We start from the raw sequence: 25,176 nt of genomic DNA, 5'->3' as shown, positions 1-25,176 counted from the left end.
AATTATACTGCTTTCCGTTTTCTTTTCTTTTCTTCATTGTAAATTTGAGGAAGGTTTCCATGGCGACGATGAGAAACGAGACAAAAAAAAAAAAAGATTGTAACATTTTAATTTTTTTTTGGTGGGAAACAATATCCTACACGTGCTTTAGTGTCACGCCGTCACATTCCAAATAGCGTTCCATCTTTCTTTTTGTACCTCCCACTAAAAACAAAACACACATAAAATTGTTTGATGCACAATAAAAGCAGAGGCCTTTTCCTTGCGACCCGTTGAATTGCACGACACATTGAAAGCCTTGGAAATATTTTGTTTTGAAATTTAGCTATTGTGCTATACAAACGATATATCCATATTATAGATTGTAGGTACAATAGAAAGGCAAGATGAATCAATCAACGTAAAAGAAACAAACAGAGAAAAAGAAAAAAGGAAGAGCATGGTGCGCAATCAGCTGGACTAGCAATATGAACCTTTAATAGTTTGTATATAATATCGACGCTGGGGTTCGAATGAATGCTTTCTTTGGCTGTTTATATTACTTGTTTTCTTTCTTTTCTAGCTGGGCAATCGTTGTCCGAAATTGCCAAGCATCAAAGAGACTTTTCTGACGTGCCCGTCAGACATTGTATATGTTATGAATGTGTCAGATTTTTGGAAATGGGCCACACGTAAACTGCTGCCATCTAGCGAAACATTTAGGAATGAAACAAAGGCTCACGAAGAGGCAATGACAGTTGGCCGTCGCGGAAGGTTACGGACAACTCTGAATCGTCTTCGCGGAGTGACTGAGTTCTCCGAATGGGACGCTGGCCATCTGGTGCCTCATCAAACAACGCATTTTGAATCGATTCGGTGGGTAAATGAACGACGAAAGATGCAGCTCGTCGACGAGCGATCAATCCATCGGAGGGTTTTAATGCTGAGGCAGATCCTTTATCCATTTGATCGTCGTCAGCGATTTCATTTTCCGGCCGGAGATAGGTCCATGATGTATTGGCTCCTTCTTTGCTACTCGCGCCCGTTGCACTGATCAAAGAGGAGCGTTTGTTACAAACGGATGGCTCTTCCGATGAAATAGCCGGATGCAAAAGGGAAATCTCTTCGCCAATCATGAAATTCGGTTTGATCAATTCTTCTGGCAATGGCGATGGTTCGCTAAGCATTTGATGTGATTTATCGCCCGGCGACGGAGGCGGGTTTGTCGCCCCAGAAACATGACGTTCCAATAACGAATGAGAGCCAGTAGACTTTCCATTTGATTTGGATGAGATTCTTAATGAAGATGGTTCCAGTCCTAGTTGGCCAAAAATGCGTCTAAATCGAGATTGAGTTGATCCATTGCTGGCAGGCGATGCCGTTGCGGAAGGGAACCAGTGCTGGTAAGATAATGAAGGCGAAGCAGAGTTGGTCGGATCACCAAGCGGAAGGGTTGGGGCTTGCGACGGAGTCAATGAATCGTCAGGGCCACGAGTAATGGGCCCCATGTTTCGTCCTGAAGATCTCGAATTGATGGACATTGTTTTGCGTGCTCTTAAAACTGCATGGGCACTCGACTGGCCAGTGGCCGAACCGGAAGAATTAATAGTTGGTCCAGAAGAATGACGGGTCGCATCATAAGGAATGTGTGTCTGTCCAGTGTTCCACAAAGTGACGAACGATTGCCGAGCCTCGGGGTACTGGAAAACTCTGACAACAAAGATGACGAAGCCTTGAAGTGAATTACAAACGCAAAAGACGTAGGTCATAAACACTTTGACTGGACCAATAGCCAGAGCGCCAGCTACCCAGGTGACACCCAACAAGGCCATGACCGTCACAGCTCCACGCAATTGAGCCATGATCATTAGGCGATTGCCTCCACCAGCGCCGTTCCCGTTCTCAGTGGCCACTTTACCAACAGCTCTTCCTCGTTGCCCTTGCATCAGGATAACTCGAAGTACCATGAAGAATACGGTTGAGTTGATTAAAAGGATGAGACAAGTGGGTCCGATGAATGCGCCGTAATAGATGGTCAGATGGTCGTGTGACATACTGCCGCATGTCTGTCCCGTAGGATCTTGATAATAATCTAAGGACGTTAGACCCGTGGTGATGACAATAATCAACGGTACACCTAAAACGAATTTTGAATTAAATAATTTTCTATTCTCGTTTGTGGATGCAATTTACCCCAAGCGGAGACCATCCGTTTCAGCATGAAACACGTTTCGCTATTGGCAAAGACGAGAATAAGCAACTGGTACATGTGAACGGCCTCGACCAACATCCATGATAAAGATGACAGCACCAAATAATGGACGCCGATGGTCAACGCTGTACAAATGTCTACATGCGCCTGATTAACTGGCGATTCCGTTCCGACTGCCCACACTCGGTCGGACATTTTAGCACGTTGTTCCAGATCCACATTTTTAAAAGTAGTTCCAAGGATAGAACCCACAAGGAAGATGATATTGAGCATCAAAAGAGAAATGCTCAAATTCAATAAAATTTTGCCACCTCGGTCTCTCCTCAAATTCCTGATTGAAAATTTAAAGTTACATAATAATCGAATTCAAATGTAATGTAATCGCACGTACCTAAAAAGACTGTAGAGCAGTACGGTGACGGATAGACCGAGGATACTCAATCCAGAGCCGACGTAACTGATTATCCTTAGAATATATTCATGGAAACCGGATATGCGATCCATGGGTGTCGGATCGAGTAAAATGGAGAAAGCCGTCAAGTGATCTGACAGGCATTTAATCATTCCCGACTCTGTCTTTGTCGTTTTAACGCCTTTCGTTGACCATTCCTTTTCTGTATGTCAAAGTTTATCAGTTAAAAGAGTCGTACATTGATTTAATTGAGACACAATCAAACCTAATTCATCCCAGTAGACACACGAGTAGAAGGAACTGCTGTTCACTAAGGGCATTGTATAAGTCACGGGTTCACTGAGTCCGGAAACGGAAAGATGGCCCACTGTTGCAGCCAGAACCATAGCCGGTTGTCCAGGCAAGCGATTCGTGCGGCTTTGGAACAGTTTACCACTCTTATAGGATACGAACTGTAATCGAACACCATCATTGGATCCTTCTAGGGCTTCCTTAGGTATCGTCAGCGATATCTGAAAGAATTATTATCGTTATTTAAGATACATTTGTATCCAATTGCAGTGGTTTACCATATTGCTGGCTAATGGATCTCCATCAAAGGACGGGCGAAAAGAGTAAGACTCTCGTTTACTATGGTATAGAGTTTCAATAGCAATGTTGGGCGTGGCCAAGACAACAGGCTGATCGGGTTCCAAATGAACTTGACTCGTATAACGTTCGATGGCATCCAATAATCGATCGCAGCTGTTATTGGAAGAGCTCAAAACGTCATCATCGACTTCCATGACGTTGGATAAGGTATTGAAAAAATTATGCGCCACCTGTGAGAACGATACGCATTTTTAGAAATTCAAAAATATGGCTGACATTGTCTTTACGTTGAGATCCATTAGGGCGTCTTCGACTAAACTAGCCACTTCATCTGCCACTTGTTCCACTCCAATCAGCGTTAAATTTTTCGCAGCAATGGATATGTTTTCCAGTATAGCTGATCTCTCTTCAGCAATGGCTAGTCTTTGTTCTCGACATGCGGATAAATCAGAAATCTTCCAACTAGCTGTTCCATCTGTTAATCTGTCGCATGATCGCACTGCGAATGTTGCAAACTCGTCGAATTTCATGCGTTCCTGACGTTCTCGAAATTCTGTGTCTGTTACTAGGCCCGTTGGAATCGGTCGCTTCGATTTCGCCTCTAGCGTAGTCACTGAACCAAAAGGGCATGCCAATGTGGCCATTTGACCTATCTCTGTAGCCGGCCAATGAAAAGAGCCTTTCTCAACAGATTCTTCCATTTCTTCTGGACAAGGGTCTGATTTAGCAAACAGAAGAATTCAGATCAAGGAATTCATATGAGGACAGTTAAAAATAATGATACCTTCATGATCGCAACGTAGACCTGAAAAACCAGTTTTACAAAGGCATTCAAATGCGTCCGTCAAGTCCCGACAGGCCGCCCCATTGAGACAGGGATCCGGGTTACAGTCGTCTATGAATTTTAATTTAAACAAAAATGAAAGATGAGCGCATATTACAAACAACAATGAAGGATTGTTTTACCTATGTTATTCTCACAATCACGACCATCGTAACCGGGTCGACAGAAACAGGTATAACTATGATTTTCAAAATCATTTTGACATACACCTTTATTCCGACATGGAGATGAAAGACAGGCTTCTTCTTTTTGTTCGCATCTCGCTCCTTGAAAATTTGAACCCAAATTAAAATTAATGATGCGTAAATACAAAAGAGTCAAAGTCCTGTTTGTTACAAAATTTCAACCGCGTTCTTGACGTATCAGGGTTGCGGTTAGAATTCCAACGAAGCTTATCTCTTCTAAAAAAATTTCAATTCTACTTTGTTGTTCGTCTTCTTTACCTGTGAAACCTGGTGGACACAAACAGGTGAACGATCCCGGTAGATTGAGACATGTGGAGTTGTTCTCACACGGATTGCCAGATTGGCATTCATCCACGTCTTGTTCGCAGTCAACGCCTTTTCAATACAAATAAAAACAAAAATTCCAAAAAACGAGTTAGTCACATCAAATATGGTAACAAAACGACACAATATCTAGATAGACAACACAATACCTCGAAAACCGCTAGTACATTCACAGTGATAGAAGCCGTCCTTGCTGGTACACTGACCGTCGTTTTTACACGGATCGAGAATGCAGTAATCAATTGCTTCATCACATGCGAGTCCTTCAAAAAAAAAAAAAAGAAAACACGTCAATAACCACATTTAAATTAAAAATGAAGTGAACAAACCTCTGAAGCCTAGAGGACAGACGCATTGAAATTCATTGCTGTCTAGCAGAACGGTGCAGTTTGCCTTTTCGGGGCATGGGTCATTCCAGCAAGGATTGAAACCTTCGCATTGGGAGCCTTCATAGCCCGGAAGACAATGGCATCCATCTCTAAAATAGATAATTTTTGTTCACATTCGATCCGCACGATTTTCAAGAGCTACACAAAAAATATAAAGGTTAATTCACTTGGAGCATGTGCCGTTGTTGAGACAAGGTTCTTCATGAAGGCAAGCCGGACCAACAGGGACGATGCAATTTTCACCTTCAAAGCCTTCAAGGCATTGGCATTCGTACGTGCCATTTACAAAATTGCGGCAAGTGGCGCCGTTCTGACAAGGCGTTAAGACGCAAGGGTCGTATAACTCGCAATGGCGGCCGTAGTCGCCCGAATGGCAGAGACACTCGAAACCGGGCGGTTCGAACAGTATCTGACATTCGCCCGTCACGCAAGTGCCTTCCAGTAAGCAATCTACATAACAAATTAGCATGCATATAGAATATATACTTATAAACAATAACGAGCGTGTGTGTGTGTGTTGCAGGTCAGACTGATCAAACGAGATTTTAACGATTAGTAGCCTGCAGAAACGCTCTACTATAAGAACAAACAAACGACCATACATGCACATTTGATGACGTCACAACGGCGGAAAAGCCTTCTTGAATTCGAGATAACAACTCGATGGAACAAACAAAACGGATTGTTTTGTATATATAAATTTATATGTGGTATATACAGAAAGTTTTTCCTTTTTTTGAGAGAGCCAGCTGCAAAGTGTCTTGCTGGCCATCTGGTGAGATCATTGCCGATTGACATCCCACACATGCATTCGCTCACTATAACCTTCTCAACAAAAACAAAACACACACACACACACAAGCCGATTTTCTGTTTTTTTTTTGCGAATGTCTTACGATTGGTCTGAGTGGTGAAGTGGAGAATGGCGCTAGCTGGTCCGATTGAGTCGCCGCATATTGCGGTGGCGTCGCCGCCGGCGCAGGCCGACACTTGCAACTTGTAGGCGGCCTCCGATTCCAGTTGCTTCAAACTGGAACAAACGGTCCGTATCTCGTCGTTTGTCGTCTGTTTGATACACAACAAGAGTATATAATAACAACAGCCGAAAATTCCAGACGCGCTTCGTTGTGAACGGACAAAATTGCACGCAAGAAATTCATACATTGACTGTTGTAGTGGGCGGACCGTCCATGTCGATAATTTTCAGCTCCAGTGGAACTGGAGGCGCCATTCCGACTAATGTGGAATCACCATCGCTAGATATTAGTGACGCCGGATGACGCCAGTAACGCAAAACATAACCTTGAGCTCCGGCGGCTAGCGGAAATTTCCAACAGATTACGGCAGCGTCGGCTGATAGCTTAGTCACCGTCACATTTCGTGGCCCTGACCACAAAGACAGCCAAAAAGAACGCCAATAAATGTTTAGTTTTGTAGCAATAAATTATAAGAATTTTATTTTTTAACTGGGCAATCCGTGGAAAAGAACGACGGCCGGGGCTCTACTTTCCAGCGATTGGTTGTGCTCTCTGGCTCCGATCATGAAAGTGACATTGTGGGCTTTCATGCCCGCCTGCGGTGATTGGAGGAGTTGGACCACGCCCGTCCGGTTGTCCATCCGAAACCAATCTTTGATGGCCGTAAACGACAATTCTTCGTCCGGAAATGATTCCATGAAATAAGTGACGTTGCCCGGCATTTCGTTATGGCTGCCATTAACAAAGGCCATCACTTCAATGACGGCCATTCCTACCGGACTGTCTGGATCTATTTCACCGCTAGTTAGTTTCAAAATTGCCAATTTTAAAATTCCCAGCATTTCAAATAATAAAATATTATACTCGTAGTGGTTAGAATCCATGAGAAGCCGAGACTCATCCGATGGTTGGGTCGGTTCCGTGACTCGAATTTCGAATCGATCTGTATCGCCACTCCTCGATTTTGCCAGCATTGCACGGACGATTATCTGATAGGTTGAATTAACCGGACGATCCACCTTTCTATTGTCCCACAATAAATTAATAACCCATTAGAATGATTCTAAAAAAATATAATGGAAATCGATACCTGGCGACAGACAAAAGACCGGATCTCGGATCGACGTGAAAATCGGCGTAGTCACTGGAATTGTGCAATGAAAAATTGATACCGACATGCTCGCCGACCAATGTCCCGCCAGCCGCACGGCTGATGACTCTTAACTTTCCGACGATGGTACCCGCGGGAGCTCCCGCGGTCACTTCTAAATGTTTACTTTTGTCAAACTTGAGACCTAGAAAAAAAAACAAAAATAGATTTAAATATAGTACACGACAAGTTAAATATAAAAAGAATCATGATTGACACGAGCCTGCGGTGGGCAACGTTAAAAGACCTTGACGCGATCCCTCATCAGTCTGCCGTGACCGAGTTACTCCAACGGGAAGAAATGTTTTTCGACAACCGAATTGGTTTTTAATTGGACGTTAATCAACGCCAGGCCCAACAAGCAAGAATTACTTACTTTTTTTAATTCAATCAAATGTGTAACACACCAAACATGAGAAGCAACAAGTGAAGAGCGCACGGCTCAAGGACGTCGCCCACAATAATCACTTTCCACGTTCTTTCTAATAAAAAGCAAATGCCTTCTAAATTCGTAACGCCGAATATTATTTCGTACGTACGAAATGACAAGAACCATAAGCAAACACGCGCTTACGTTAAAACGTGACGGAATTAGATCCGGCCTTGCCTCGAGCACATTTAAAAATAATTTCACTTGTTATCTTCATTTTTAGTAAATAGTTTTGTTTTCGCTCACGAGACAGGAGGGGGGAAAAGTAAATTGAGACGGCCGCCAATAACACACGCGTGACTCCCGACAGTTGGTGACACGGACGAAATGGCGACATTGAATTACAAGGTTTTAAAATGGGGGGCTACGAGAAAAAAAGAATTATCCCCCCGTCTGTCTGTCATAATCATCAGACCTTTCACTCTTGATAGAGAGCTATAGTATTTTTAGCGTATCTACATGTGTCGGGCGCATTGTTCTTTTTTCTGCTAGACATGGCGAAACCGCATTTCCATAAAATTGAAAATACTACACCACAATTTCGAGCATCAATGGAGAATGGTTGTTGATAGTCGTGGAGGGCAGCGTGGTTATCCAACCTTCAAGTGATGTGTCTACAAATGGAACTAGGTCTTGCATGCAATTGGCGACAAGAAACAGGAAAAATGTCAATCAAATTCAGACGGAGGGGAAAAACATTGACATGTTGTTTAGTTATTCGGTCTATCAGATTGCAGAATGGAAAATCCACGCCCTTGGACGGATGTGAAACATCGGAACCGGACGAGAAGCAAAACGGAATGAAAACAACGCCCCAAAAAGAAGGGAGATAGAAAAGATTTTTATACAAATAATGAATAAAAAACATTTTTCAAATGAATGTTTAAACAGCTAAACCTATACAATCACAACCCACCGCTCCCTATTATCCTGTTTTTAACTGACAAGCCAAGCGGCAATTGCGGAAGACACGGAAAATTAAGGGAGTGTTCCCAAAATATTCCAAATTTACTAGAAATAGATCGATGAATTTTTGAAAAGGGGGGTTTGCTTACCTAAAATTTGCGTAGTCATGACGACGGAGAATACTAACAACACGAGACGACTACTGAGTGGCGCCATCGATATTCCCAAACTGTTGTCACGCAACAAACAAGACACACAGTAATCAATAAGTTTTGATTAGATTTCGTGCCCAATAAGTATATACATTTACAGCACAGGGTAACGTTGAAGAGATGCGCTCACTAGAGATCACATGGCCACACTGACAGCAAACACACTTGTTGATTTTCAAGTCCAACTGAAGAGGAAAGATCGATCGCTTTAAAAAAAACACAATGGCGGAGTGGAAGAGGCCGCCCTCCTTCCTTTCGGGAGAATATAAAACTGACGCTACCACACTGGTCAATGGTCGGCGAGCTACTGTTCACTGGATGACTGAACCTCTTGTGCTGCATCAGCTTGTTTCAACGTGTATAAACAACACCACATAGCTCAGCCGCAAGCAGAATAGCTTTAAACCCACACACACACACGCGCCATCTGGTACAGTCCCGATGGTCGCGGGGCGTGTACGAAATCATATAAAACTCTCAACGTCGTGTCAAAAAACCCCCCACGACGCCTATCACTGACCACTGGGCGGCAAAAGTCCAAAGACCGAATTGCTTATTAATTTTCAGATTTTCGATTAGCGCAGTTATCAAGATCGTTAAAATCACACGGCGACGATTCACTTGAAAAAATCAGGAAAAACTTTAAGTTCAACAAAGATTATCACGTTTAGAAAGAGAAAAAGTGGGTAATAAAAAAACGTGGTCGATGGGTTGCAGTGGTGATCACATTACCGAGTTTGATCGTTTTTCAGACGAGGATCATTTTGCACGCAACATGACCGAGTTCTCCGTGTGACGACAGTTGGGCGCAAGGGAATCGCAATGCTGACACGTTATCAACAAAACATTCAACTCTCGGATTGCGTTTTTTTTTTAAACGTAGACATCATTCTAGAGTGTTATTAGAAAAACATTACTGAAAATCGGTGAAAATGTCGATAACTTTTGTGACCGCAGGCGATTTTTGGGAAATGTCTGAAACGCGATGGACAGCAACGGACAGGAAATCGCACGGGATGATAAACACGTAACCTTCGCTCTCTTTTGTTTTATAACGATCCAATTGCTTGGTGCATCATCCAGGGATTTTGACCGCAAGCGTAACGATGATCGTTAAATACAAAAAAACGATGCAGGCAAACGAATAAGCTCGTGTTTCAATAGCTGCCGGGCATCTGCTATCTTAATTCAATTCGAAACGTACCCGGATTGCCCCTATGGAAACCTTCACCTGAATTGTTTCCCCCCACTCACGGAGGAAGCTAGCGCCACCGCAGCGTGCACGTTTTCTCACCGTTCGTTTTTTTTTATGACAGCGGGTGGGAGAGCTTATTTAGCGAGGAAAAGGATGGATGCATGAATTTCATCATCGCAATTTCCCATTCACCACAAGAGAATGTGCGTCTTCAAACAACACAAATTCTGTTTGCTTTTTCCGATTCACTAATTCTCTCAAAAAAGCTTTTCCTTAACGTTAACAAGGCCATCATTGAAAGGTCAAACACAGCGGCCCAACCCCGGATGGTAAAGTTAGAAAAAGTAGCTGAAGTTACCGTTGGATATTCAAATCCTCCGACGACGTAGATAATAAAATAATTCAGCTACCACTTGATAACTCCCGATGACGTCAACGTTGGAATCTTAAAGATGGTTCTGCCAGTGGTCTGCTTACCATCTAAAATGATGAAGGGCGGTAAATCAACATACTATCCATCGTATCAAGGACGACTACTCACCGACATTCGCCGAAAGAAACCTTGATTTCACTACTACTACATAAAAGCGAAAGCTAGGATGTTTTTTTCTTTTCCATTTAGCGCGAAATGGCGTTTTTTTTATTTTTTCTGAAACGGATCGTCATCTGTCACATGTCTACACAAAAGAGGTCACGCCTCCTCCTAGAAAAAAAAAAAAGGAAAAAAAAAATGGAGAAACCAAGTCATAACCACACACCCACCATTTTCACACAGCTTTTTTTTTTGTTTGTTTTTGACTACTTCAATGAACGGGCTCCGAGAATTTCCAACTCTTAACTGTCGGGGAAGAAAGGAAAAAATTGATAAACATCACACCATATTTTTTCACGTCCTCAAAATACTTCAAACAGTCCAGACTGGGATTATGGGATGGGAGGGGAAGGATTAGGGAAGGGAAATGTTTGGCGAGATTGACAAAAAGACTTCCAACCAAGTTGAGGCGAGCGAAAAACCCGTAAAGTTTTAATCATGGGGTACTTCTAAATTTTTTTTTTTTTTCGTTTTTTTTCTTCCTACTAGGTAGATTCGATTAGGAAATTTTTATGTACTTTCAGCTTTCGTTGAGCTAGATGATTTTTTTTATAATGCAGGTGGGGACGGGTATTTCAAGATCTGCTTCAACTTTGATTACTCAACATCTGGCACGATGTTGACACTTGGAGGGAGATGAGGTGGGGGGAGATCGGATGCGAGGATGTAAATGTAATACACGACGAACACGCACACGAAAGAGAAAGATGGACAAAAAATTTGTTGGAGCTACGTCATTTGAAAAACTATCCATCCTTGGATTAACGAGGACGTGGTGGTATTGGCTTCTTTTTTCAAGAAAAGAAAAAAAAAAATTTAGAGGTGAGTAGTGGTGGGGAGCCTGGTCGAGCTGGTGGAGGAGGCCTTCTCATATGTGTTCGAAGAGGTGATTTTTAGGGCACACCTATCAACCCTATAATTAGAAAACACGAGTTATCCCAAACATTCAACTAGCATGAAATTATGATTTGTTACCTGCGAGGATTTAACCCAAGGCCGGGAAATCCTTCTCGTCGTCGACTTTAGGAGCGACGGGCATGGGCGGTCCACGGTTACCGCCGGCTCCACCACGGGAGCCCCGTCCTCCGCGGTATCCGCCACGATAAGTACCACGTTCGCCTCCTTCGCGATCGCCGCCGCGGTATCCACCACGGTATCCGCCCTCACGCTGTTCGCCACCTTCGCGATCCCCGCGGTAGCCTCCACGATAACCTCCGCGGTATCCGCCCTCACGTGGTTCACCGCCTTCGCGATCGCCACGGTATCCTCCACGGAAGTTTCCACCTTCGCGTTGCTCTCCGCCTTCACGATCGCCACGGTATCCACCGCGGTAGTTTCCACCTTCGCGTTGTTCACCGCCTTCGCGATCGCCACGGTATCCTCCACGATAGCCGCCGCCTTCACGTTGCTCTCCTCCTTCGCGATCTCCGCGGTAGCCTCCACGATCACCGCCTTCACGGTCACCGCGGAAGCCTCCTTCGCCACGGCCCCTTCCGCGTCCGCGACCACCACGGTCACTTCCACGGCGAGAGTCGGAGAAACGGATGTCAATGTCCAAACGCTTTTGACGTCCAGCGCGTTGAGGATACTCGGCAGTCAAGTCGATGATTTCTTCCTCATCTTCATCGTCGTGCTGCTTCTTGTCGAGGACAAAGGTCTTTTTCCATTGAGAGTTGTCTTCACCTTCTCCGGGCTTGCGAATGTTAAACTCGGGCTTCTTGCGTTCACCCCGTAGTGCTCTCCATTCGTCAAGTGTCAACTCCTTGGGCTCTTCATCTTCAGGTGCCACTGGGGCAGTCTCTTCACCCTCCCTATAAATAGAAAGTAGCACTAAATTAGTTTGTTGTCAAAGTTAACGTACTAAACCGAAAAAACATTTTGCAAATTATCAGTATCCTTTTGGCCAGCCAAATTCAACGAAAGTTTCCTTGAAATCTTTCTCGGCTTTGAAGAGTCATCATATTGCAATACAAACATAATTAAAGGCAATTTATGTAGCATTTAAAGCTAAACATTGTTAAAGAGAGAGAGGAATAAAGCGGGTAATTACTTGACTTCAGTAGTTTCACCAGGAGCAGCAACGACTTCAGCTTCTCCCTCCACGACTTCTTCAGCGACAGTCGGCTCAAGCTGGCCTTCGATCTCGTCTTGGACGCTCCCCCAGTTGTGCGGACCGCTGCCTTCACGTTTCTCGATCGGTTTAACGCCACTCTTGTCAGAACCTGATTGGCGGTCGAAATCACGTTTGCCTCGTTGGTCTTGCATACCACCGCGACCACGTCCGCGTCCACGGCCACCCCGGTCACCACCACGGAACGATCCGCGTTCGCCACGGAAAGCCGAGCGAGGACGGTACTCGCCATCGGCTCCTCCAGTGCCAGGAGATCCACCCTCCGTGTTAGTCACGGATCTGAAATGTAGAAAAGCTCAGATTAGGAATGATTACAGAAAATTAACTTATCAGGAATGACATTGTGTTAACACATTCTGTCGAACAAGCTCTCAGCATCCTTTTGGCTATGGTTTAGTCATTGCACTCTCACCACAAATAGATTTCCTCATCAAGCAAAGTAATTGAGATATATAGACAATATCACTCACCCAAATTCCCTTGGACGGTCTTCATTCCTCCTGTTGTTCCTTTCCTCTCGGGGAGCACTGTTGGGGAAGCGACCTCCCCTGTCACCCCTTGGTGGTCTAGGACCAAGGCCAGATCGATATCCATCTACATAATAAATGGCAGCTTTAAGTTGTGTAATTGTAAGGAAAAAAAAACAACCTATTTACTAGTACAATTATCTGGAAAACTCAAGAGAAACATTCACATATTCCTTCACTAAATGATTTTCACCACATGAAAACGTACTAAACGTACTATTGACGTTAAGATATATGTAGTAGTTTCCGAATAATAGAAAGTAGAGCTTATTCACAGCGTGGTGACCACGTTGTGAACAGCTCAAGGTCACAATGTCTGATAATTAAGAAACGTTTTCTCACCTTCACGGGGCTTGTTTTGTTCAGCGGGCTTGATAACGTTGGCTTGCGTTTCCTTGAGAACGGCTGTCTTCTTAACGGCCGCTGGTTGAGTGGGGGCTCCACCGGCTTTGCCTTTGACTTCAACCGGCTTCACGCTTCCAGACTTGGTTGCGGCATCGGCAGATTTCTCTGCCGGTTTCTTAGTCTTTTCTTTGATGACTTCAAGAGGATCTTCACCCTCTTCAAGAAATAACGCATACCTATTGTATTGCAAACAATCACTATTAGTTTAAAACAATTACTAGTTCAATCGTATGCAGGGTAATTGCCTGTTGGTAATTCCTATCCCGTACGTGGCCTCCATGCTTTCCTGGGGCCCTAACAATTCCAAGTGAAAAATACATGAACACACAAATAATTAAATGAAAATAAGCGGAGCTTCTGAATATTACTTCAGCAGTCGACTTTGTTTACAATTTTCAATTTTAAAGTGAATGCAAAACAGTCAAACAAAAGAAACAAAAACGAAATGCTTAGGTTGTAGATAGGGCCATCACATGCATTGCAAAAGTTGAGCACGCGATGGCAGAAAAACATATAAAATATGACTACATAGTTAAATTTAAGCACTGCATCAGGAATGAATAATTGATCTTCTTTTACCTGTGCTTTGACGCCCCGATGAATCTGGATATAAATTTTGCTGTTCGAACAGCCTTTAACCGTGAGCACATAAGTTAGGGAGAGCTGGCGGACTGCAAAGAGAAGTCTGAACAGCACGAGAATCCCTAGCTGCACAGTTGCCAGACCTTAATCAGATTTGGATTTTGCTTCATGTTTAAATTCAAAATAATTTTTTAAATGATAATGAATCCATTTTACGTCATTATATTTTATTTTATGATGGAATGCTTTAATATTATTTTGTTTGTATCAATTTTTACTATTATAAGAATGAAAATGAACTGACAATAGTGTCATGTTTTGAGCGCGAATTGGTTGTGAAAAAAAGCGGGGGAAAGCGGTTACACGCGTCTGTTGTCACCAGTGATAGCTGTTGGAGAACATAAGTGGCGATTGTTTGCACATCAAAGTGGTTCTATAGTGTCTATTTGATTTGTCATCTCATTTGAAGATGGAGGAAATAATGCTTCATGCTTATACAACTCCAAAAAGATGTCGAATGCAAGAAGAAGAATCTTTTGTCAGTTTAGATAACTCTGGTCAAGCTACTCAAGGGTTCGTCACTGACAGCGACGAATCTCAAACAACAAGGACCCACTATAACGAAAATAACTTAAAGAGAGGGAGACCACGAGCCGAAGTGATCAATAATCTGATTATTGAGGGATCTTCATCTCACAGTTCAATTCGTTGTGACATTTGCAACCGTGTCTTCCCCCGAGAAAAGTCCCTCCAAGCACACAAAAGAATCCACACCGGTGAAAAGCCTTATTGCTGTGATTACCCATCATGTGGTAAAGCATTCACTCAAAGTGGGCAGCTAAAGACACATCAAAGACTTCACACTGGAGAGAAGCCATTTATTTGTAGTGTTCTTGGGTAAGTCAGCTACAAATCTCTTTAATGTTGCTCAGCGTGCCAATGCCATGTTATCAAAATGTTTTCAACTTGTAGGTGCAACAGTCGTTTTACCCATGCCAATCGCCACTGCCCAGATCATCCTTTTGCTAGCCTGCGCAGATGCCATGAATTGGCTCTTCAACCCTTGCTTAATCAGGCAGAGAACTCCCCAGATGTTCTCCGCTGGTTAGAAAAGTAATTTATTACTTTTTCCCTACACTAATAACAGTGCAAATAATCTGTAACTTGTTTTGTTTTTTATTTGCTAGCTACAGAAAAAGAAATGATGAGAAGACACCTGGCAAACTTTCTGATACCAATGATGAAGCTGATTCTAGTGATATAAGGATGAAGAAGTGCCGGACAAAGAAAGGCTGCTGGTCAACCGATTCGCAGCAAGAAAACGAGCAGCAAAGCCAGAATAACATCAACAGGCAACAGAGAAGAGGCAAAGGCAGTATCGCTAAATCGCTACAGTATGGAATGGAAACAAGTAGCGATGATGCTCAATCGATCCCACTATACAGGTTAGTTCTTCAACTATAAAAGTTATTCCTCGGATTCCCTTTAACGTGCATCGGTGCTGTAACAGGAAGCTTTGCGAAGCTGTGGAGCCATCTTCATTTGGTTGCACCCCTCTTCAATGGTCTCCGAGGTCGAGTAGCAGCAAGAACAAATCCTTTGCAGCTAGTACTTCTGTTTCGTCAACACCATGCCGCAACATATCATCCGGCTATGAATCTATGTTTCAAGAATGTCACCTCAACAGCACGTTGGATTCCAGTCGCGAGAATACCATGAACGAAACAGCCAACGGTTCTAACAGTTTCCTGGCGCTGCCTGACACGCCTGTCCGTCCGGAAAAACCCAAGCGGCGTTGGTTGCGGGAGGCTCTGACGAGCAATAATGAACAACTTAATGCCAACATGAACCGACCAAGCGTCATCATTGCTTCGCCTAGGGTGTTTCAACCTAACAGCACATCCACGCCCGACAAGCCCAGCAACAGCAACTTGATGCGCGCACTGCAAAATGCCGAAAAGCAATGGACTGGTGCCATAGCTTTAATGCAACTTGCTTCTTCAAGTGCACAGTCCTAAACAATTGAAAATAATGAATTCACCAAAGTTTTTTTATTTCAAATACGAACCCATCCTTCCAATCCTGTCGTCTTTCTAATCTGTTTTTTTCATTCTCCTTGTAATTGCTCAGCGAAACACGGTATTACTATCTAATTATGATATTTTCATCACTACTTTAAAAAAATTCTTTCTTGTACCTGAAAGATGATTCTACTATTCCTCTTCGCTACTTATTTAAGTTTCTCTCTTCGATCCAGTGTCTCGAAAAAAGCTTTAACTAATGGATTAGCTCCTTTTGTATTTTCTTTTGTTTCTATTAGCAGGCTTCTCCAAGCTTGCTAGCAGAAAATATGGGACCCATTCGAAAATTTTTGAACAAAACAATGATAATGCCCTGTATACTCGTGACTTCGTACTTCTGTTTGTGTAATCCAGCTGCTTTTAATACAAAGCATTTTTTTGCATCACAATTGCACATCTAGAGGATGGTAAAGTTCGCTCAGCAGTCGGTAAATATATGAAGGTGCATTGCCTCCCCTGTGAAAGATTTATGAATATTATAGATGTTTATATGAATCTTATGATTAACTTACGTATTCGATATGAAGAGGGTAACAAGCTCTGGCGGTACGTAATCGAATATGGGATTGTAGACATTTACTCGCGAAACGAGCATGCCTTCGTCATAGCTTAACACTTCTTCAGGCGAGGCAAACTGGTTGAAACCATCCTGATCTAGACTGCATACATATTCTGGGCATAATTTAAACATGGGCGCGCACACGACAAGCTGCAACCAAAAGAAAAAATGTCATTTGATATGAAATTTAAGTTGGCAATTCATAACCCACCGGAACTGAATAATGTTTCGCCGCCAGCGCGAGGGTGTGAGTACCACATACTGATTTCAAACCACCATTAGCCATTACAGAGTGAGTGCCAATGATAACTTTGTTGACACGAGCCATCATAGCGAAAATAGCCGAGTCCGGAATGAGAGTGGTAGAGATTTTGGCTTCGGCTAAGTCTGCAGCCAATTTATGCCCCTGAAATATCCAAAATTCAATACAACTATTATCTAAAAAAATGTCTTTAGAAGTCGTACGTGGTAGAAAGGGGCGCATTCAGCCACGATGACCTGGAAGGCTCGATCTCTGGCAGCTGTCTTCAGAAATGCAAAGACAGTCTTAGAGTATCCAATCGTCATGATGATTTCATTAGCATGAATGTGTTCTAGTGCTTGTGCTGAAATGTCAATTTCACTGTTGAAATTGATAAAAGAGGTGAGGAACAATACATATTGAAGACATTTTTTCAAGAAACCTAGATTCTAGTTCGGTGAGAAACTCTCCAATGTGTTCCATGATGGCTGATTTGAGTGAAGGTATGTTTTTAATATAATCAACATCAACTTCACCTGCCGTAAGAATTTTTTGAAGTGATTCTTCAGATTCTTCCTGTTTTACTTTCTGCAGCATAGCATACTCATCCCGTACAATCTTCAGCATTCTTCTCGTCATATTGCCAATAACTGTTTCGGAAGGTAAAGTCTCTGCCAGATCTTTACCAATCTGTTTGATGGCATCCATTAGCTCCCTAAAATAGGCTGGATCATTCATTCGAAGTTGGTACTGGGCACAATATTAAATCACGAACCTTGCATTTTGCCATTTCATTTGTCCAATGATTTTTTTCCATAGCTGTACAGAATTAAGGGCCAAATCTCTCGATCCCTTGAATTTTCTAAACACGAAAAAAAATACCGGATATCAATAAAGAGAGGGAATGGCCATTATTTATATGGCTTATTTCAACCATACCTTTGCTTGAGGTTATTGGTGAAAGTTTCAATTATTCCTTCAATTTCACTTTCAAGACTTGGCATTTTTAAATTCAATTATCTTTAATTTATTCAATAATAACTGGTTTATAGGCTGATAAAATAAAGTAGATCACGAGAGAAATTGTTTTTCCTGTTGACTGTTTACCTCCAATGCTCGTCTGCTTCACGACACTGCCACACGAGTCACGGCAGTGGCGCAAAAAGGAACTTTGAATAGATAATTCCGATAGAAATCCTTTGTAATAACTTCACATATTTGTTCGTCTCGTGGGGCATGTCAGCAAGAATCAGCTGCACTTTTCACAAGGCCATCACATAGTCTTTTCGGGTTCAATGGGAAAAAGACAGCAGGTAAGCGGAGACTTTTGCTATCCTGCTCACACAGCGTGGATTTGGTAACTAAAAATCCTACTAATACTTTATCAAACGTACAGTATTCTGTGACGAGCGCTGTAATCGGCTCAGCAACATCGTCCCTAACTCACAGTGGTCTTATGGTTCGATGAGGTCGAAGTACAGATGTTAATAAGGGAGCTTTCACGAGGCACCACCACCTTTCTCGTTAGTGGAAGCCACATATTAGCAAAAGATTTTGTATATACGGCAAGATCACCAATCGCTCGTGCAAAATACAATGGAGGCCTTGACCTAAACCTATATAAGCATAAGACAATGGAAATAGACCAGAATCATTTAGCACTAATCTCTCCTTTGTCTTCTGGAGACGAAATTCTCATTAACACTGCATTTTCATTTGTTTTCCAGCGATGCTTGTATTCGACCAGGGAACAAGTTTCAAAACAAACTCTAGTTTGATTGACTGTGACGAAAACTAGCAAAACTTCATTCGTTTATTTGGAACATCACCAAATTGAAACATGCCTTGGAGAGGTTTTAGTGTTTCAGAGCTCTACATCTTCATCGTTGATTTATGTACGTTTTGCAAACAACGTGACAGCCTGAGTGAAGGATGGAAAACCTTGAAGGGATAGATTAACACCAAACCTTGCCTTTGAAAAGACTTAATCATTGAGTGGCAGGTTGGCACAATGGACATCAGAAAATAGATGTCTACTCGTCGAACAAAGTTACATAAGTGACCTATATACGCCGCCTGTAAGGGTTGCCAAAAATATTGAGCAATCTAATTTCGAATTTTCTATCTCCCCGATTTCGTTGCACTAATCGACTAAGGGAAATTACAGAGTCAGAAGGGAAACAATCAAAGCAAAAATCAGCCGAAAACGACTCTATTTTGAAGAGGAAAACTTTCTCGTCCGAGGAAAGCAAACCAGAAGAAATTCATGTTTGTTTTTTTTTTTTCACTAAATGGCTGCCGTCATTTCAGGTTTGTTTTTGTGCCGATGCCTGTGTTACATTTGTGCGTAGATAGATCTTAATCCTCGTTTCCTTTTCCCTTTCTCCACAGAGCTTACACCAAAAACAATTTTCTTCCAACATCACCAAGAATTTTGTGTTTCTCACGATTCTCTACAAAAGGAACGACACACACAAAACATTTGCATCCCTCTAACAAAACGTCGAAAAGGTTCCCTTTAATTAAAAGGGAAATTTAAAGATCACGCAGTTCGTCAATAAAGGAAACGATCAAGTATTTAAAAAAAAAACGAACGACACATAGAGAAAGTTGGCAGCAAGTCAAATGTGCTTACATCCTTTTGTCGTCAATTTTTTGTGACACCAAGTTTCAGCTATTGCTTGTTCCCGTTCAGCGATCTTCACGTTACCCACAGAGACTTGCTGCAATTGGCCGCCCACGTGTAAACGAAGATGACAAACGAGCCAAAGTTTCGAAGAAAAGTTACTCGACTCTACTTTTAATGAAGTACGAAGAAGCTGTTCAAGCAACGGGTGTCCCTTTCCAAAAATAAAGCGAACACGATGCAGAATGTATGAAACGGGATAGCCTATTTTAAGCAATCTCTCTTCGCTATATGATGTATAAATCACGACAAGAAGAAAAAGAAAAAAACTAAATTGGAAAGGAAAACGAAAAATGTCTGCAAGACAAAGGGGGAGGTGCAGCATAGTCTAATTATTTCTCTGCCAAATTCTTTATAGACATCAGCGTATTAGTGAAATTTGTAGCGGCGCCTAATAGAAAACTGATGGACGAAAAAGAAAGTCAGAGACGTTTAAAGTCGACGCTCAAATAACTGTTTTACATAGGTTAACTACGTTTCCATTTAAAAAACGAATTGAACGAAATGTTTCAGCGCGAAAACGAACCTTCGCGTTCGTTCGTGACTTCCCGCTGACACGTTTGACACGATGGCGTAGGAAAGAATTCGCGTCACAAAGTTTAAATTGTATTAACGCAATTTTTTCGCTACCAACCAGTCGCAAAGAAAAGTGACTGCATTTTCGATTAAAAGTGAAAGCGACAGTCAACTTTTTTTTTGTGTCTGCTGTTTCAGAAAATAGGCGGGTAACACCATCACTTTTCACGAGACACACACATGGTGGATAAGTTAATTCACGTTTTTTTTCTTTTCTTGCTTAAATAGAGTGACATGCCAGCACGCACTGGCGCCCTTCAAAAAGGAGAAAACGAATCAACGGAATACGTAGAGAGAAATAAAAAATCAAGGAGGGTCTCGTGCTTTCACTTTCACTGGAGAGATCTGACGACCAAGGACCGGCTTTTTTTTACGACACGTAACATTAAACCCCTCCGAGGCATCTACTAAATTCGCCCAACATTTAAACTTCAGGTAAGTAACTTTAAAAACAGAAAAAAAAAAGATTATTGATATTTTGCATGTTGACCTAAATCACAGGTAATAGATTTTCCCAAAGACGACCTTCTCCCTCCTTGTCATTTATATTTCTTCTTTTTTTTTTTTCTTTTCCTGTCCTTCGAGATGCTTCTTACTTCTCTCCCCTCTTCTTTTTACCTATTTCTGCTCAATAGGTGCGTAACTGCATAGGGAAGGGGGGGAGAGGAAAGGTTGACCGAGAAAACTAAGCAACCAAAAAAAAAAAAAAAAAAAAACGAACATAACCGAGGAGAGATAAAGAAAAATACAGGAATGAGGAAGCGCTTAATTGCTTTTATGTGGGCGGGACTTTAAGAAAACAAATTTTTTTTTTCTTGTATATAGTTGTGTGTATATACGTTATGTATATACACACTGCCTTGGTGAAGGTTGCGGTCATGGAGCATTATCATCAGGTTTTCTCTCGAAAATCCCTCCAGTCGGGTTCCAGCCATCTGTTCGGCTGGTACTGGTTCTTTACTCTCCTTTTTTCTGTGTTGATGTTGTTGTTTTAATTTCAGTTTGTTTTGTTTGTTTTTTTCTACGTGCGAAAAGAAAAAATAAGGCATTTATTTTTAGATTTAAGATATAACGCTTGATTGCCTCACATACCGAATTGTTTTTTTACTGTTGTGCCAACATGTTGCGTTATTGGATAGTTTGCGTTGTGCTCTTGTGTTTCCATTGGATCGCCGACACGGATGGATCCAGCAGTTATCCGCAATCTCTTCGTCACGACGGTCAGCAGAACACGAGTCTTCCGCATCACGAGAGAACCACACGAGGCATCCGCACGGCCGTTTCCAACAAACCAACTGAACGTAAATGCCAGCCACCTTTTTTTTTTTTAAAATTATTATCATTATTTTCTAGAAACAAAAATTTAAAAGGAAGAGATTAAAAAATAAATAAATAAAAAACTGGGAGTCATTTATAAACACACCATAACGGAGATTAATTGTTTCGTGCAGGCTGCTACGGTACTTTTGGGTGTTATTCCGTTAACCGACCATGGACGTCGTCGAATAGACCTATCAATAATTTTCCGGAAGCACCGGAAATTATACAACCGGCTTTTTGTTTGTATACAAGGCACAACCGGTCCCGGTGTCAGGTACATATATATTTTTTTTCATTTCCTTTATTTTGAAAATGTCGGTATCAATAGTATGCCTCTTAACAATAACAATCATAGTCCGCCCCCCTTTAAAAAAAAATGAATTTATGACGGGATAATAAAATAAATGTTTATGACTTTTGGGCGGGATTTTTTTAAAGTGTGTTAGAAAAACGATCCGCTTCATGTTTCTTTGTTCAACCGCAGAATCTGGTGACAGGCGACGTAAATTCGATCCAGCGTAGCGGATTAGATTCATCTCGTCGTCTCTTGTTCATCGTTCACGGTTATCTCGAACATGGCAACAAGAAATGGATCAAGGTTTGCCAACATGTTTTGTTTTTCCCACGCTTAATTTAGCCGACTGATTGCATTAAATTTTCTCTTTTCTTTTGTAATGACCAAAAGAGGATGGTGGAAGAGGCCCTCATCTACGATAACATCAATGTCGTTGTAGTGGATTGGGTTAGTGGTAAGGTTCAGTATATGGCACACATCCGGTTATTTTTGGACATAAAACGTTCTGTTTCTTTCCCGTACAATTTCGTAATCAATTCTTTTCACTTCTAAGGTTCTGGGCCACCCTATACCCAAGCCGTGGCCAATATTCGACTGATTGGTGTCATGTTGGCCCACCTACTTCTCTTTCTCCACGTGCGTAGTTAACATTCTCTTTCCCTAATTTCCTCGTTAAATTCAAATTTGTTTTTGTGTGTTTGGAATAGGCTCAGTTCCAAGTGCCGACGGAGAATTGCCATATAACCGGACATAGTTTAGGTACGCACTTTCTTCTTTAAAAAAGAAAATAATAATTACAATCAAATGATTACCTTCGTGAAAAACCCAGGAGCGCATTTGGCTGGATACGCTGGTCAATATCTAAGAGATCGAGGTCACATGCTCGGCAGGATAACAGGTAACAGTAGCCTTTTTTTTTTCTCCACACCATTATCTAAAAAACCAAAGCATTTCTCATTTTACATCGTCATCCATACGGCCATTTGCAATTCGATACCTCTACTGACTAATGATTTTGTCTTGATATAATGGCGTAATAACATATAACAAAAGGCATGGATCCAGCTGACCCTTACTTCGAGAATACAGAACCTTTGATCCGGCTCGATCCTACAGATGGTAACGTGTGTAAATAGAAATGAATTTAGTAAAGGTAGTCCGCATTATTAACAATCTCTTTTTAATTAAACATATTCCTATTATACGTACACGCTGTGCAGCTCTCTTCGTTGACGTTATCCATACGGATGCTGGACCCATCCTTTCTGGAGGTAAAAAAAAAAAAAAAAAAAAATGAAAGAAATTAAATTTTCTGATTAGTAAGAGTGAACGCGTATATTTATGGACGAATAATAGGATTGGGAATGATGCAGCCAGTGGGTCATATTGACTTTTACCCGAACGGTGGGGTTCGTCAGCCAGGCTGCGGGACGAGTGTCCTTGATTCGATCGAAAAGGAGCGAGGCAGTGTTCTCTACGGTAACAGAAAGGCCCTTTTTTCGAGTGATGAGACATTGTCTGGCTTTCTAATTCTAGCGAAGCCTCATTTGAATACAGCAAGTCGGGGGCTGGTTGAATGACTAACTCACAACCTTGAAAATCAGTTACACATTAAGAGTGAATTCACTATTATTTTTTTTTTTTTTTTTACCTTGAAAGGTTTAAGCCGATTCATCGGTTGTAATCACCTGCGCTCTGTTGAATTCTTCACCGAGTCGTTCAATTCGGCCTGTCCGTTCTTAGCTGTTCAATGTCCGTCCTTTGAAGATTTCCTTGAGGGAAGGTGTCATTGTGGCACGAACGCTTGCCACCGCATGGGATATTCGGCTGACCATCAATCGGTGGTCCCATCAACCGGCCTCAACTGGCCCGGCCAACAGCAGACGGAAGATCCCATTCAAATGTATCTCCTCACGCGGGACGATCAGCCATTTTGTTGTAATTACTCCCTTTCAAACAAAATGTTTAAGTTTTTTTTATTAACTAATTAAATTCAATTTATTTTTGAAACAAAAATTTAGTATTCCACTATCGGGTGACGATCGTCATATCAGACACTTTGGAGAGCGTCCAGCACGGCGGCGACCGCGGATGGCTTTCGATCCAGCTGCACGGACACAACCGGTCATCCCCGCCGACTCGCCTTACTCCTGAGTAAATAACAGATGAATTCTTTATCTCTCATTTTTTTTGCTTTCGAATTATTAACGTCTAGAACGTAGCCCTCCCTCCAAAAATGGGCAAACTTTCCTTTTTGTTCTCATCCGTGGGTTCCCTATCTTTCTTTTTTTTAAACTTAAAATAAGGGCATTAGTCATCTCTATAAATGGCTAAAGGAAAAAAGGGATTGGGGCTTTGCTAATCAAATGTTACGTGCGTACTAGCTGCGGATATTGGAAGGCTTTTGCTTAATCTTTTATTAGTTTTTTTTTTAAAAAGAGTAGCAATGTAAAAAAAAAAGGTGGCATCCGCAAACGTCTTTTGGCACTGTCGCCCTTATTATTGATGACTCTTTCGGTAACGCGTCTACTTGATTTATTTATGGCGTACACCAGAATTGGATAGACTTTCACGTAAAAGCCAACTGAAACAAGATTTTCCTTCTTTCCGGCCGCGTTCTTTTAAAAAATGCAATTATCTCATTTTTAGAAACAAAAAAAAAAAAAAAAAAAAAGGAAAGGAAAGCGAAAATTCTTAAACAATTAAAATTACCAACATCAAACAGGAGCGTTCGATTCGAGCCGAAGAAAGCTTATTCCTACGTTCTGGGATCGCCGTGGCTGGGCGCCATCAAAAGCGCCACCCTCATTTGGACTTATTCCTCCAGCGTCTTTAATCCGCTCACTTGGCGGATCCTCTCCGTCCCGGCGCTTCACGTCAATCGCATTATCGTCCTTAATTTGGAATCAAACAACAGGTACTTGGAAAAAGACAATGAATAGTTAAATGAATTTATCTTAAACTTTAATTGTCATACGTTTTGTGTGGCTGCGCAGTACGGTGATTTGCGGAGAAGATACGCCCATCAGTTCGAAGGAATCGCGGCAAATGTTTCCCGATTCAAAGTGCCGGCATCAGACGTGGCTGCCAGCCGCCGGATCGTTTCATTTCCCGACCGACGAAACCAGTTCCAACGGCTTGAGGAAGAGCGGCAAGCGCAGCAGACGATTACACTTTGGTTGAATCTCCACTGAAATTTGAAAAAGAAAATAAAAGTTAATCGAAAAAATGGTGCAAAAAAAAGAAACAAAAAAAAAAAAGTAAGGAAGACTATCTACAAAATTCTTACAAATGTCGCCAGGGAATCTATTACAACTGCCGAAAATGAATAAGAAATTATGACGTAGACCAAGAGAAATTATAAACAAATAAATT

At 41.9% G+C, this 25,176-nt stretch overlaps 5 protein-coding genes across 5 annotated transcripts; 2 read left to right on the top strand and 3 right to left on the bottom strand.

Annotated features, from left to right (window-relative positions):
• Positions 1-92: 92 nt before the first annotated feature.
• Positions 93-8,987, bottom strand: LOC130694323 (uncharacterized). The gene is made up of 18 exons (XM_057517390.2): positions 8,549-8,987; positions 7,004-7,208; positions 6,778-6,936; positions 6,404-6,714; positions 6,099-6,322; positions 5,833-6,001; positions 5,104-5,386; positions 4,877-5,025; positions 4,697-4,810; positions 4,482-4,598; positions 4,161-4,304; positions 3,979-4,089; positions 3,482-3,912; positions 3,173-3,424; positions 2,869-3,115; positions 2,583-2,805; positions 2,173-2,522; positions 93-2,116 (listed from the first exon to the last, which is right to left on the bottom strand). The coding sequence occupies exons 1-18, from the start codon at positions 8,613-8,615 to the stop codon at positions 699-701; spliced, it is 4,974 nt and encodes a 1,657-aa protein (XP_057373373.1). The 5' UTR covers positions 8,616-8,987; the 3' UTR covers positions 93-698.
• A 1,419-nt stretch (positions 8,988-10,406) lies between these two features.
• LOC130694332 (SERPINE1 mRNA-binding protein 1-like) lies at positions 10,407-14,188 on the bottom strand. The gene is made up of 7 exons (XM_057517402.2): positions 14,041-14,188; positions 13,707-13,755; positions 13,399-13,637; positions 13,000-13,123; positions 12,449-12,808; positions 11,374-12,209; positions 10,407-11,311 (listed from the first exon to the last, which is right to left on the bottom strand). Exons 2-6 carry the CDS (start codon positions 13,739-13,741, stop codon positions 11,384-11,386), a joined length of 1,584 nt encoding a protein of 527 aa, XP_057373385.1. The 5' UTR covers positions 13,742-13,755; positions 14,041-14,188; the 3' UTR covers positions 10,407-11,311; positions 11,374-11,383.
• Positions 14,189-14,388: 200 nt separating this feature from the next.
• LOC130694336 (zinc finger protein 384-like) lies at positions 14,389-16,196 on the top strand. Its single transcript, XM_057517406.2, has 4 exons — positions 14,389-14,940; positions 15,016-15,156; positions 15,231-15,488; positions 15,554-16,196. Exons 1-4 carry the CDS (start codon positions 14,513-14,515, stop codon positions 16,059-16,061), a joined length of 1,335 nt encoding a protein of 444 aa, XP_057373389.1. The 5' UTR covers positions 14,389-14,512; the 3' UTR covers positions 16,062-16,196.
• Positions 16,197-16,444: 248 nt separating this feature from the next.
• On the bottom strand, positions 16,445-18,062 carry LOC130694342 (translation initiation factor eIF-2B subunit beta-like). The gene is made up of 7 exons (XM_057517414.2): positions 17,864-18,062; positions 17,700-17,786; positions 17,367-17,639; positions 17,149-17,305; positions 16,895-17,089; positions 16,637-16,833; positions 16,445-16,580 (listed from the first exon to the last, which is right to left on the bottom strand). The coding sequence occupies exons 1-7, from the start codon at positions 17,926-17,928 to the stop codon at positions 16,508-16,510; spliced, it is 1,047 nt and encodes a 348-aa protein (XP_057373397.1). The 5' UTR covers positions 17,929-18,062; the 3' UTR covers positions 16,445-16,507.
• A 3,074-nt stretch (positions 18,063-21,136) lies between these two features.
• LOC130694363 (pancreatic lipase-related protein 2-like) lies at positions 21,137-25,159 on the top strand. Its single transcript, XM_057517440.2, has 14 exons — positions 21,137-21,487; positions 21,638-21,780; positions 21,991-22,104; positions 22,192-22,255; positions 22,355-22,437; positions 22,509-22,560; positions 22,631-22,699; positions 22,855-22,920; positions 23,022-23,072; positions 23,158-23,280; positions 23,461-23,739; positions 23,823-23,955; positions 24,527-24,718; positions 24,798-25,159. The coding sequence occupies exons 1-14, from the start codon at positions 21,307-21,309 to the stop codon at positions 24,982-24,984; spliced, it is 1,737 nt and encodes a 578-aa protein (XP_057373423.1). The 5' UTR covers positions 21,137-21,306; the 3' UTR covers positions 24,985-25,159.
• Positions 25,160-25,176: the final 17 nt, after the last annotated feature.

Source organism: Daphnia carinata, chromosome 4 (assembly GCF_022539665.2).
Source record: "Daphnia carinata strain CSIRO-1 chromosome 4, CSIRO_AGI_Dcar_HiC_V3, whole genome shotgun sequence".
Lineage (NCBI taxonomy): Eukaryota > Metazoa > Arthropoda > Branchiopoda > Diplostraca > Daphniidae > Daphnia > Daphnia carinata.
Note: the sequence above shows the minus strand (reverse complement) of the source record. Positions and strands in the feature narration are given on the sequence as shown.

What these genes read in the sequence shown, in the direction of transcription:
- LOC130694323 (XM_057517390.2), bottom strand. Translation starts at nt 8,615, where the DNA reads ATGGCGCCACTCAGTAGTCGTCTCGTGTTGTTAGTATTCTCCGTCGTC. An exon ending in AACAACGGCACATGCTCCAA is followed by an intron (nt 5,026 to 5,103) that starts GTGAATTAACCT and finishes TATCTATTTTAG; the next exon opens with AGATGGATGCCATTGTCTTC. An exon ending in ATCCATTAGCCAGCAATATG is followed by an intron (nt 3,116 to 3,172) that starts GTAAACCACTGC and finishes TAATTCTTTCAG; the next exon opens with ATATCGCTGACGATACCTAA.
- LOC130694332 (XM_057517402.2), bottom strand. Translation starts at nt 13,741, where the DNA reads ATGGAGGCCACGTACGGGATAGGAATTACCAACAG. An exon ending in GGGATAGGAATTACCAACAG is followed by an intron (nt 13,638 to 13,706) that starts GCAATTACCCTG and finishes GCAATACAATAG; the next exon opens with GTATGCGTTATTTCTTGAAG. An exon ending in GACCGTCCAAGGGAATTTGG is followed by an intron (nt 12,809 to 12,999) that starts GTGAGTGATATT and finishes TCTACATTTCAG; the next exon opens with ATCCGTGACTAACACGGAGG.
- LOC130694336 (XM_057517406.2), top strand. Translation starts at nt 14,513, where the DNA reads ATGGAGGAAATAATGCTTCATGCTTATACAACTCCAAAAAGATGTCGA. An exon ending in GTTCTCCGCTGGTTAGAAAA is followed by an intron (nt 15,157 to 15,230) that starts GTAATTTATTAC and finishes TTTATTTGCTAG; the next exon opens with CTACAGAAAAAGAAATGATG. An exon ending in CAATCGATCCCACTATACAG is followed by an intron (nt 15,489 to 15,553) that starts GTTAGTTCTTCA and finishes GTGCTGTAACAG; the next exon opens with GAAGCTTTGCGAAGCTGTGG.
- LOC130694342 (XM_057517414.2), bottom strand. Translation starts at nt 17,928, where the DNA reads ATGCCAAGTCTTGAAAGTGAAATTGAAGGAATAATTGAAACTTTCACC. An exon ending in ACCAATAACCTCAAGCAAAG is followed by an intron (nt 17,787 to 17,863) that starts GTATGGTTGAAA and finishes TTTCGTGTTTAG; the next exon opens with AAAATTCAAGGGATCGAGAG. An exon ending in ACCCTCTTCATATCGAATAC is followed by an intron (nt 16,581 to 16,636) that starts GTAAGTTAATCA and finishes AATCTTTCACAG; the next exon opens with GGGAGGCAATGCACCTTCAT.
- LOC130694363 (XM_057517440.2), top strand. Translation starts at nt 21,307, where the DNA reads ATGTTGCGTTATTGGATAGTTTGCGTTGTGCTCTTGTGTTTCCATTGG. An exon ending in GCAACAAGAAATGGATCAAG is followed by an intron (nt 22,105 to 22,191) that starts GTTTGCCAACAT and finishes AATGACCAAAAG; the next exon opens with AGGATGGTGGAAGAGGCCCT. An exon ending in CCGACTCGCCTTACTCCTGA is followed by an intron (nt 23,956 to 24,526) that starts GTAAATAACAGA and finishes AACATCAAACAG; the next exon opens with GAGCGTTCGATTCGAGCCGA.